General features: G+C 54.5%; 1 protein-coding gene across 1 annotated transcript; it reads right to left on the reverse strand.

Annotated features, from left to right (window-relative positions):
• Positions 1-1,775: 1,775 nt before the first annotated feature.
• Positions 1,776-12,242, reverse strand: MYBPH (myosin binding protein H; the record flags this gene model as incomplete). The annotated part of the gene is made up of 11 exons (XM_009702275.1): positions 1,776-1,817; positions 2,402-2,443; positions 3,394-3,443; positions 3,566-3,752; positions 4,194-4,330; positions 5,184-5,343; positions 5,494-5,633; positions 5,972-6,167; positions 7,401-7,489; positions 10,050-10,217; positions 12,108-12,242. Coding segments are annotated over 11 exons (1,346 nt in total), but the record flags the coding sequence as incomplete, so codon positions are not given.
• Between the last annotated feature and the right edge of the window lie 236 nt (positions 12,243-12,478).

Below are 12,478 nucleotides of genomic sequence, written 5' to 3' on the forward strand. Positions count from 1 at the left end.
GTTTACTGAGAACAGGTCGGATTCCCACTTGCACCTTATTTCTGCAAGAAGCTTCTTTCCTGGAACTGGTGCCTTTGCCTGATCCTTGCTAAGGTACCCGGAAACTTGATGACTGGGATGCTCATAAATTAAAAGGCTTTCAGGAAAAAAAAATCTAGTGTTTTTCTACTCCATGCTTGACCTTTCCCTGGGAGAGCTTACTAAAAGTGGATGCTGTTACCCACCCCGGTCCCCTGTGGGGTTACAAACATAATCTTTGCCCTGTGGGACTGCATTAAGAGTCTGGAGAGGGCACAGTGTGCAGCATGACAGTCTTGGCGATGCTGCATCTCCCCTGTGTTAGCAAACCTCCAGCTAATACAGCCCACTTCCAGCCCCTGTCCCCCAAGATTCCCACTGGCCAAAGCCACATGCTGAGATGCCAGGGACATCAAGGGGTCAGGACATCCCCACTGGTGTCCAAGGCCAGGTGTGACCTATGGCGGGGGAAGACCTGCTCTCAACTTGCCAGCTGGACTGCAACCTCCACCCTTGTGGCATCATCGCTAGCACCAACCACCTCATTTTAACCAGCCTGCCCATCAGCTGGGATAAAAATTAATCTGACAATGCCCTCTGATGGTGGAAATGGTCTGGTGTGGACAGTGCTGCGCTGCTGCTGAGCCCCTGGGAACCACAATACCCCCATGGACTTCAGCTTGGGCATGGAGAGTGGGTGACTGGGGCAGATGGGAACAAAGCAGGAGAGATGCTACAGAGAGGGGTCGGCTATTTTAGCCATGGGCACTGCCTGGCTTTGATCTCCAGTGGCACCAAGGGCAGACTGGGCTCTGTTCTGTAGATGCCCAGGTTGGATTTGCACCCACGTTTGCAGTGCCAGGGTCTGCCGGGATGTGGCTTTCTCAGGGCAGGATCTGGGTCTGGCCCCATGACCGAGTTGGCAGATGGGTGGGAGAGCTCCTGTCCTCAGCCATGTGCCAGACCCGTCATCCCGAGAGGGAGGTTGTGCTGGCGGAGATGTACACCGCACTGCTGACCCCCAGTTAACAATGCTCTTAGTCAACTTGATGGATCTTTCTGGACTCTCTGTTAATAAACAGCATCTGACCTGAGCTGTCTCAGAGCTGTAACAAGTCATCTTTCTGCACATGAGCTATCAGTAGCTAACGGGGCTGATTCCTCCTCCTCCAGATAATGCATCGGCATGTCCTGCCCCCGCCGTCTGATGCCGTGGGGAGGGGATGCTGGTGTCAGTAGGTGGCTGGATCATTTCATCACTGGTGTGGATAAAGAAATTGTGCTTCAATGAAGAAGCATCAACATGCCACAGTTTCGATGTCGTTATTTGTTTCCCCCTCCCAGCCAGAATCATTGTCCTGCTCCAGAAGGAAACTTTTCCCCATACTCCTCCTTGTTGGATTGCTTCTGCTTTAGTCACCTTCATACGTGTTTTATAAAGCTGGCCCTTTCTTTCCAAGCTCAAAAACCATCTCCTCCACCCATGGTTTGGTGGGATGCTATATGAACCCATACCATCCCTGGCAGCTCTCTCCCCTCTACCTCCCCCCACCCAAGTCGCCCCACAACAAGCAGGACAGAGTGGTTTGGGCTTTTTTTTATTAGGACCAAAGCCCCTCAGAGGGGCTTGTTTTATTGTCACAGCTAAGGACACATTCAGAGAGGACCATGCGATGGCAGGCTGAGGTGCAGGCCCCCCCAGAGCACTGCCAGGGAGGGGGCAGGCCAGCAGGCAGCAGAAGGCATGGGTAAGAGCATCACCATGTCCCACGCCACCGCACAGCAGCTGCAGCGTCCACCTGGGGTAAAGGAACGAGATCTGAGTCCTGGGAGGGCACCGCTGCTGAGAGACCGGTGGTCAGGGATGAGATGGGAAACCACGTCCCAGCCATGGCTCTAATGCAAGACAAACCCAGCCCAGCTCTTCCACCATCTCCTGCCCCACAGAATTCAGGTGCAACCCTTTAACCCTGCTTTTCCACCCCACAGCCCCAGTTCACACCCCTTTACATCTGCCCCCAGCCTCAGTACCTGCCCCTCATGTGCATCTAACCCCTGGTGCCCCCGGTCTCTGAGTCCTGCCTGCAAACTGGGGCTCTGCCCGCCGTGCTGCCCGTGCATCTGCCAGGCCCACCAGTCTCCACATCCATCTTTGTCCTTCTGGTCATATTTACAGCCCTCCCTGCACTTTGCAAAGGGGCAGGTTTCTCTCAGGCTCTGCAGCATCCCACCCCACAAGTGCATCTCCAGCCATGGGATGAGGAAGACATGAGATGGGGCTCCATCAGCAGCTGGCAAGGGCTAATCCAGGACACTCAACCCGCTCCATCCCCTGTCAAGTGATCCACCCTCCCTCCATCCCTCAGCCCCAACCCAGACCTACCTTGCTCTTCGTCTTGCCCTCCAATCTGTCCTCACTGGGGCACTGCAGGAGAGCATGAGAGATATAAACCCCTTGAACTCCTCTCATCTTACTCCCCTTTCGCCTTCCAAAAGCAAGCCAGAGCACACCGACGTGCACCTACGCACGCCATCCCTGCGCACGTATGCTCTGAGCAATCACGCACACCACCATCACTGCCTGCTCCTGGCCAGCTCACCCCCAAGAACCCAGCCTGGGTGACTCTCAGCAGCTTGGTGTCCCCAGCACAATGACAATCTCATCGTCCTGGGTGACTTCACCCTGCTGGCTGCACTGACAGCCCTGTCTGGAGGGCAGCGCGGCCAGGGCCGGCTGGGTCAGCGCTCGCTGCACCGCCTGGAAGCCCTGGCACCAGCTGCTGCAGAGCCAAGCACCGACCCGGTGCCACACCGGCAGCCCTGTAGCTTCAGCAGGGACTGAGGGTGCTGGGTGCCTGCCGGATTGGAGCCCTGCTTGTGTGGGAAGTAGGGCAGAGCGTGTCTTGGGGCAAGCGTGTGCTGGGAAGCCACGGGAGGAGAAATAATAAAAATGACACGTGCCTAAGGAGACATTGCCACTTGAGGAACATTCGTATGGTGTGCGGGCGTGCATCCTCCTGCATGCCAAGGCGGGTCTGCAGCACGCAGAGGAGGCATCTGCAGGGAGCAAAGCGGGGCACCTCCATGCAAGGGCTGGGCGCTCTGCTGAGGCAGGGAAATGTGAGCTGGAAAGTCTGGGCAGGATCCCGAGACATAAATCAGAACAACCCAGGTGCAAGTGGAGGGGGTTCAGCACAGCCCCCACATGCATGGCTTGTGGATGACTTGGGACACAAGTGCTGGTAGACACAGTGAGGAGCAAGCAAGTGTCCCAGCCTCCACCAGCACCTCTGGTCCTTTGGCTCTGCAGTTTCGTGTTTCCTCCCCATTTTTTGGCCATGAACGAGGGAAGGAAATTTCAAGATTCTTCAAGACCATAAACCCAAGAATCCCTAAGCTCCAGCTCCACAGGGCTGCCCAATGTCCTTCGGCTCCCCCATCACCAGGATCAACACAAAACAGGGACAAACTACACCACTGTGAAAGTGAGAACAGGCAAAAACAGGCAAAAAGAGACCTGCTCCTCTATCTCCTCCGCCAATTTTACCTTTCACATCAAGTTTGCAGTCTACTGAGGCTTCCCCCAAGGGGTTCACAGCTTTGCAGGTATAGATGCCCCCATCGAAAGGGCTGGGCTTGCGGATTTCCAGGGAGCAGACTCCCTGCTCGATCATCGCTATGTATTTGGGGTCTTCCCGTATCTCCATCTGATTTTTCATCCAGATGATTTTGGGCTGGAAGGCAGTAGGATTTATTTATTTATTTGTTTAAAGCAGGGAAAGAAATGAGAAATCTAACTGGCCCTAAAGTGCAGCCATCTGCCTCTGCCTTTGCCTTGGCCCTGCCTGAAGCTGGTGGCCACGGTGGGATTCAGTCAGAAGTAGTTTGAAGAGTTAAATCGCCCATTCTTGAGCCCTAACCACTGCTCCGCACTTCCTCCCCCACTGCAGAAGGAAACAGGACACGGCTTGAATTAAGACCAGTCTCCCATCTCCGTACAGAAACACCCCAAACTCGCCCCAGTTTGACTCAGAGGGCAGCTGCAGCCCCGTAACCTCATCCAACCCTAGTCCAATATGATCATTCATCTCCCAACACCTCCAGTCACCTTGAAAATACCCCACTGGTGGCCGCCCACACGTGGAGGCGATGCTGCCCATGGAGGAACCACTGACCTGGGGGAAACCCCGGACACAGCAGAAGAGATGTGTGCTGTAGCCTCGGGTGGTGGTTCGGTCTGTCAGGGGCTGGGTGAACTTTGGAGGCTCCATCATGTCCCATTGGGGGATCTTCTCTGGCTGGTAAGCAGTTTCTAAGAAAATAATTAATTCTAGGTTGAGGCAGAGCTCGGGCTCCTGGGCTGACCAACACATGGTCACAGGGATTCAGCCCAAGGTACCCCAAAATACTTCTGTTCCCTCATATAACAAGCCAGGTAGCATCTAGCCTGACCTGAGGAGCTGGCCTTCAGCTCAGACCAGCCCTGTCTATAAATCCTTTCTCATCCAACCATGCCATGTTAGTGACCAGTCCCGGTGGGGAACAGGGGAGGTGTCAGGCTGCAAACCAGCACCGCGATGCATGCTATGTGCAGCATGTCAGATCCAGGCCAGGCACCTCTCTGTATCTCCTACTCTATCCCCAAAATTCAGTGCACAGAAAGAGGAGATGGAGGTAAGCTCTGCAGGCAACAGAGACCTCAACCCACTGTGTACTACCAGGGAGCAGGATGGAAATACATGGAGGGAAAGTGGGGCTGAGAAATGCTGGTTTGGAGATTCAGCCCTGAGATGGACCACTGCAGGAGTCTCTTTCTCTGCTGGCCTTGAGCTGCAGGGTCAAAGCTAGGGCTGTTCCTCACCCATCCTGGCTCCTGCTTCGATCTCACCCAGGGATGTCCGTGTCTTTATCCCTCCCAGGGGGCTGACCATGGCACAAGCCTTCCCCAAAGGAGCAAGGAGGTGTAGAAGGAGGGTAGGGGACCTCTGGACCTCTGCCTTGGGAATGCACAGACCCACCACTGCAGGGCTCATCCTGGGGACCAGCCCAGGAGCATCGCCAAAACACCAACACCAACACCAAGGAAGCCCCATTGGTGCCAAAAGGGACAGGAACTCTCTTGCCCACCACTACCCCTAATCCCTTAGCGAGGGCTTTGTCCCTACTTGTCTTCTCGATGTGGGCTACTGCAGAAGTGATGGCTGCTTTCTCGCTCAGCCCACAGGCATTTTCTGCAAACACCCGGAAGGAGTAGGTATTGCCAATGATGAGGTCGGAGATGGTGCAGCTGGTGCGGGTACAGCGCTCCAGCGCCGTGAACCATTTCTGGGAGGAAAAAACAAAGAGTGGTGAGGAAAGGTAAGCTGTCCAAAGGATGGAGAAGATGTGCAGGGACACAGGGGTGTGCAGCTCCCACTCTCCCATCAAGGCATCCCCAGCACCAGGACACAGAGGCCCAGGAGTGCCCAGACTCACCCCGCTCTTCTTGTCTGATTTCTGCACCACGTAGCCCTTGATCTCAGAGTTCCCGTTGTCCACCGGGGGGGTCCACTCCAGGGCCACATTAAAGCCCCACACGTCCACCAGCTTCAGGTTCTGGGGGGGGCCCGGTGGCTCTGCAAATACAAACCCTCACGGAGTGGCATCCTAATTTGCTCCCTCCACATTCTGTGCCTTGACCATCCCTTGCATCCCGCTTTTAATCTCTTCTCACCCTCTTGCAGCACATGAGGGATGAGAAGCTGCAGTGGGAATGGGCTCGCAGAAACCCTGCATCCCCAACCAGAGGAGTTCACCTCCGTAGTCCTGGAGAAGATCCCACTGGAAGAGGGACCCCAGAGTCCCTTGCCTTGTTGCTGGCCCTGTCCCATCCCACCCAGAACAAGAGCTACCCCCAACCAAGAGGCAGAAAAGACCCCAAAGCAACCCTGCAGGGTCCCATCCCCAGCCTTACCGATCACTCGAATATCCAAGGTAGCCTTGTCTTCTGCTCCGTTTATCCGCACGGTGAGCTCGTATTTGCCCGAATCGCTGCGCTGTGCCTCGCGGATGTAGAAGATGGTGTCCTTCTCTGTGTTGTGGATGTTGATGCGACTGGTGTCCAGGGGCTGGTCACCCTTGGTCCAAATAACCTCAGGCTGTGGCTTTCCCTGGAGCAACCACAGAGGCAGATTAGGAGCCACTCGAGCACATGGTCCCAACGAGTCCTACTGGGAAGGACGGGTGGGCAGACCCACCCCGCTTTGTCCAGGCAGCAGTGGCCTGGATATGGCCTCTCCCATCCAGCAGACCCCAGGGAAGAAACTACAGCTGATCCCTGCCAGCCTCACTGACGGGAAGCCATCAGGCTCCAGGGGTGATGCTGGAACGTGCTGGTCCCCCAAAGTCCTCATGGAGCAAGCCCAGCTTTACTGGCCCAGGGCGTTGCAGGCAGAGCTGTGCTCCTGTTGCCAAGGCACTGAGCCCAGATTCAAGTCCAGCAGTAGGGGCTTGAATTCAAGAAACTACAGCTGATCCCTGCCAGCCTCACTGACGGGAAGCCATCAGGCTCCAGGGGTGATGCTGGAACGTGCTGGTCCCCCAAAGTCCTCATGGAGCAAGCCCAGCTTTACTGGCCCAGGGCGTTGCAGGCAGAGCTGTGCTCCTGTTGCCAAGGCACTGAGCCCAGATTCAAGTCCAGCAGTAGGGGCTTGAATTCAGCATCAGGGACAATTCATGCCTGGAACATGGCCAGCGCAGGCTCCCAACAACCTATGAGACATGGCATGGACTTGTCCTTCATTTCAGGGGCAGCTTTCTGCTCTTGCTTCCCCCTGCTTGGCCAGCATATTTCAGGGCTGGTTTTCTTCATCCTAAATGCCGTGGTGGAGATGCTTTGGTGATGCTCCAGACAGTATGCGATAGATTAGTTGAGGAGAGGACGTTCAGCTTGGCCCACCAGTGTCAGCATCGCTCCCCACTTCACACAGCTCTGGGGCTGCCCTGCTCCAAAAGCAGCTGCTCTCCCCAAGGGGATCCCCACTGTGGTGCTGTGGGATCCTGTGGTATGTGGCCAGATCCCTGCCAGGCTCGGCCAGCAGCACGAGCTGAACAGGGCTCATGGGCTGAGACTGCAGCAATAGCTACCCCGTGCCCTAGTGTGTTTGGGGTTGTCCCATTGCCACCACCACCAATGGAGACATAGAAGGAGAAAAACTGGAGCTAGGCAGGAATGGGAGAGAGGTTCCTATCCCATCTCGCATCCTTGGCCCATGAGACACGGGGACAAGGATAAGCCAGCCCACAGTTGGCCCCAGGCATGTCATGGTGGATAGAAAAGTCACTACAGAAGCTAACCTGCAGTGAAAAATCCTAGGGGATTAAATCCCAAATCATCTACCTACCTGGAAAGGGATCATCATGTTCACAGCATCCCCAACTCGCCTGACGTAAGTCTGCCGCAGGTGACGGGGCATGCGGATCCTCGGGAGCTCTGGGGACCAGAAAGTCATGCTATGGGACCAAGGGAATCACAGTCCCTAACTGGCTGACCCATCCCATTCATTCCTCTGCCTGGCCATCAAGAAATTCCACCCAGAAACATGGCCACCTCTTCCTCCCATCTCCTGGACAGTGTTTGCTTCCCCACAGGGCCATGCCAGCCTACCTCATTGCCTGCACCCCAAAATTATATCCATCCTTGAGACACCAGGTCACCAACCCAACAGCACCACCTTGATGGACCGTTCACCTCCTTTGTTACAGCCAGGCCATGGAGACCAACATGGCCTTAACCAGAAGAGCCACAGCACAGCCTACATGGTAGCAAGGTGGAAGACAGCATCCCCTGGTTAGGAAATATTTCTCCCCCAGCTCAGAAAGCAGACTTTCGAGAGGCACATAACCCAACTTCCAGCAAGGACAAGGCTCACCAGACCTTCACCTTCGCTGTGTGCTCAAGGCCATTGAGAGACCAAGGTGGTGCATGGTTACTCACAGCAGAGCTGTGAAAGCTCCAGGCTTAAAACGAAGGCTAACGTCCCCAAGGGAACATAACAAAGATAAGCAAAAAACCCACTGGAGAATGCCAATGGTGCGTGTGTCTCCTTCCCGGGGTGAAAATAGCAGCCGTGTAACCCTACCAGCTCAGTGCTACTCGGTGATCCTTCTGGAGAGGCATTGGGGTTACGTGAGCCCCTTAGAAAAGAGCTGTGTGTCTCTGCCCGGATTAAACGTGCTGGAGCTTAGCTCTGGGGAGGGGGCACGGCCAGAATTATACTGGGACCAAGCAATGGATAAACAGCTGTGAGCGTGAAACGCCGGCGGTGGGCTGGGGAGTGCAGGGTGGTGGTCAACGGTCCCAGATGGCCCCGCCGACAGCTGAGGTGGTCCCTCCTCTGCTCATGCTGCTATTTGCCCCAGGGATCCATGCATCGATGCTGCCACTTGGGCTCATCAGTCTCAGCTGGGCAAAGAAACCTGATCTGGATGGAGGAATGTTAATTCACGGGTGTTTTCCCCAGCTCATGCGTGCCTTGCTCAACTGGAGAGGGCTGGCTGAGGTCGGTGGCCCAGGTGACATGCTGCCATGGGTGGGAAGGCATTTTTCCTGCCCCAGTTCCCTGCAAAACACGACTCCCACACCGTATCTTCATCTGGTTTCTCCTCGTCTCTCTCCACTTCCCAAACCCACTCGTCCCACCTGTTCTTAAACTCTCTGCCGTCTGTATGGCTGCTATTTAAAATCCCTTGTGATGCTATAAATGAACCAGTGAGAGGTACAAATTGCAGCCCTGAATAAAATGTGGAGACCAGAAGGCAACAGATGGGGCAGAGAGGAGCAGACTCGTGCTGGGGTGGACACGGGGAGGCAGAGGGACATTGAGGGCTCATTTGTTCTCCAGCAAAGCCAGGCAGCGTGCACAGGGCTGCATTTCAAATGAAATGCAAAAGTAGGCAAGTGCTGTTCGCTGATGAAGAGTTTCAGTTAGCAAAAAGAAAAGAGAGAAGAAAAAAAAACCCCACTAGCATGGAGCAAGAGCAAGTCACGTGTGGGTCTTTCAGCTCCTTGGGTTTTACACCTCTCAGCCGGCACATGTGGCCGGGGCAAAGCTTGGGCAGCAGGGACAGGGGGTTGGAACTGGTGGGTGCAGCACAGGACTAGAAGTGGGAAACACGAGCTGTGTATTTGGCATCTCATGCCAGTCCCCCATGCCTCGGTTTCCCCAGTCCTACAAGGTGCGGTGGGATGCCTTTGAGATCCGGAGGTGAACACAGCAGCAGACACCAACCACTAAGCCATGTTCACCTCCTCTGAGCAGACTGAGAGGACAGACCCTCCAGGACCCTTTCCAAATGCTGATAGCCTTCTCCAAGCCTTTTCCTATGAAAAGCTGATGGTTCCTGGAATAACTTTCATTGTTATTATTGCTATTTTTAAGCAGCTGAAAAATCTGACGTGTTTATTGAGTAATAGGAAAGCTTGTGCATTAATAATTCCTTGTAAAAGGAAAATAAGTCTGTAGTCGCTGTTTGGTAAGTGAAAACCAGCCTTGCAATCATACACCAGCCTCAGTGCATTCGCAGCACCCCGGGAGGAATGCGAGTCTTGCGAAGCATGGGAGCAAGTCATTCATTAGCGAGTTCAGCGTGATTAAAGTTCCCATGCTCCAAACTACCAGCTCTTGGCTTTCCTCAGCTAAATAAACAAAGCTGTCCGACGTGTATGTGATGGCGTATTAGAGATGGCCAAGGAGAGGAGATGTGCTGAAAGTGAGACTGTTTCTGAGCTCTTGCAACAAAACGGGAAAATGTGGGTCTGCATTTTGAGTCCTTCACCCCCAAAACTTCACCGTCTGCAAGATCAATGTCTTGAGGTTGGGAAGTTACCCCAAGGGAATTGGACACCGTTATTGAGAATAACATCTTGGTCCAAAGGCTGGATTGCGATGTGTGAGAGGGCAGAGGCTGCTCAGGCTGCAGGGGTGGTCTGAGATTTCTTTCTACCGCTGACAAAGCACATGGGAATCATGCATGGCAGGAGCAATACTTACGGAGGATCTCTCTGATGAGAACTGGCTGCTCCAAAGTAGCCGGGACACTGTCACCGCTGGCATTGACTGCCTTCACCCGTACATGGATCTTGTCACCGGAGCTGAGGTCCTGGATTGTGTACCGGGTGGAAAGAAAAGGCTCCTTGTTCGCAGCTGTCCAGTCTGTACCTACGATGAACCCGGCAGAGCACTTCAGGCGTGCAACACACAGACAGACACACGCCCCAAACAGCAGGATCAAGCCACAGGGCGTGAAACCCAGAGGCAAAGAACCCCTTCCTTGCCAAGGTTGAATGATTTGGGGCACCAGCAGAAAAAGGTATCTGAGAGAGGAGGTTGGTCACCCCACCCTGCCAAGGAGCACGAGGTACGAAATGCTGGCAGAAGCCCAACTGTTGAGCAGAAGGCTATTTGCAAGTAAGAAAAGGCATTAGGCCAGCAAACACGGTCCCTGCTGACCTTCCAGATACATTTCTGGAAGTAGTTAAGATCCTTCAACTACCCTGCCAGCCAGTCTGCTCCTCTTACTGCTCTAGGACAGGTCCTTGGGGCTCACCATGTTCCTCAGCACATCCTCGACAGCGGGCAAGGTCTGCTCATCACCTACCACCAGCCAGCTAGACCTCTCCAACTGTTCTGCCTGCTTGGAAGGGGCATCACCCTATAGCCAAGACATAGAAGCCTTACCACACCAGCCAGCTAACACAGCCCTCCAATGTGCCGAACCTCTTAAGAGGTTTCTCGGTTAGAAAACAGGCTACCCCAGTCACCAAGGGACTGGGTGTCCCAGGCAGGTAACTAGAGCAACCCATGTGTGCCAGGCTTTGCTAAGCCACCATGTGCACCTTCAAACCAAGACGGTTTTCCTGTCAATGCCATCAGAGCAGCCAAATCCCACCAGCTCCTCTAGGCGTTACTCAAACCAGCCCTCACTCAAATCTCACCGTATTTTGGCCAACCAGGGTCTTGCACCAGCCCAAATACAGCAATCACGGAGTCCATGTGGTAATCACTGAATGACTAGAGCTCTCCTGTCACCCAGCCAAGCCCAAAGCAAGCTAGGAGAGCATCCAAAACTGTGACCTTTGGGTGGCTGTCAGCCAGCACTCTCCAGGAATGGCTGCATCTTTCCTTGTCCCATGCAAGGGCCTCCTCACACATCCCATCCAGCCATGGTTTCCTCCCCAATCCCCAGCCCTGCGATGAAAGACTCCCACAGCCAAGCACATGTTGATCGTACCTGCCACAAGCTAAACAGCCAAGGCTCATAGATCAAGTTCTCCAAGGCCCACGGACAACCTAGGTCTTCCCAAACCTCTCCAGTCTCATGCAGCACCCAGCCCACAAGCCCCAGCTTCCTCTTGCAGATCCCCGCAGCCACACAGGTCATTCACTCTCACCCCAAAGCCAAGTAGGTCTTCAAGACAGTGCCCATAACACAAGTCTTATCCACCTACCCCATTCCACCAAGCAGCGATGCAATCGGAGAACCACTGATAATTGTTGCCACCCACCACCCCACCTCCATCCACCACGGCCATCCTCCTTCCAAGCATCTCGAGCCCCATCTCGTTTGGGCAGGGCTTGCCTGCTGATGCATGCCAGCCCCTCTTGCTCTGCCCAGGATTTCCTCCCTCATCCTCCCAACTTATCTACATTCTTCCTGCACTCAGTTTTGGGCAAACATGGGAGAATCACATCTTCTTCCTCCTGAGGTCTTGCATCACCATCCCAAACCCAGGTGTCTGCAGAGCTGGAGTTCATCAGAGACCAACCCCAGTGGGTATGCTGGTCTCTCCTCCACCCTCTAGCTGGACATGGCAGTGACATTAAACCCAGTCCAGCCCCCTGCTAAAGACATCATGACTATCGGAAGGCAATGGGAAACCCCTCTCCTCCATGGAAAAAAAAATGACCATTTAAAATGAACCCATTTGGGCAAAGAAAGGCAAATGGTGCCCGGGGAAATACACTGCCAGATTCTGCCCAGCTCCATCCCACACCTCTGCAGCAACACACCAGCTCTCCATGCTTACGAGGATGAAAGCCCAAGCCTACTTCCGTCTTTGCAGATCTCCACCACGTATCCATCCAGGCCCAACCGGCCTGTCCGCTCTGGGACTTTCCAGGTCAGCGTAACCGAGTTTTCGCTCACTTCTTCCACGGCCAAGGACAAGGGGGAGCTGGGCGGCTCTGTAACAAACCCACAGTGGTGAAGGCAGACTCAAGTACCGGGGCTGTTGGAGGGCAATCACCCAACCTCCATGTTGGTCTTCAGTCCCACCCCCCACCCCAGCCTCCTAATCCCCCAGCTCTATTCCACTGCAAAAATATCCTTGATGACTTCATCTCCCCGTCCCTTCAGCCCAGCACCCCCACATGCCCCCTCCCAGCCTTGCATATCTCCCCTCCCCGCTTCAGTGTCCGGT

Source organism: Cariama cristata, unplaced genomic scaffold (genome assembly GCF_000690535.1).
Source record: "Cariama cristata isolate BGI_N322 unplaced genomic scaffold, ASM69053v1 scaffold17830, whole genome shotgun sequence".
Lineage (NCBI taxonomy): Eukaryota > Metazoa > Chordata > Aves > Cariamiformes > Cariamidae > Cariama > Cariama cristata.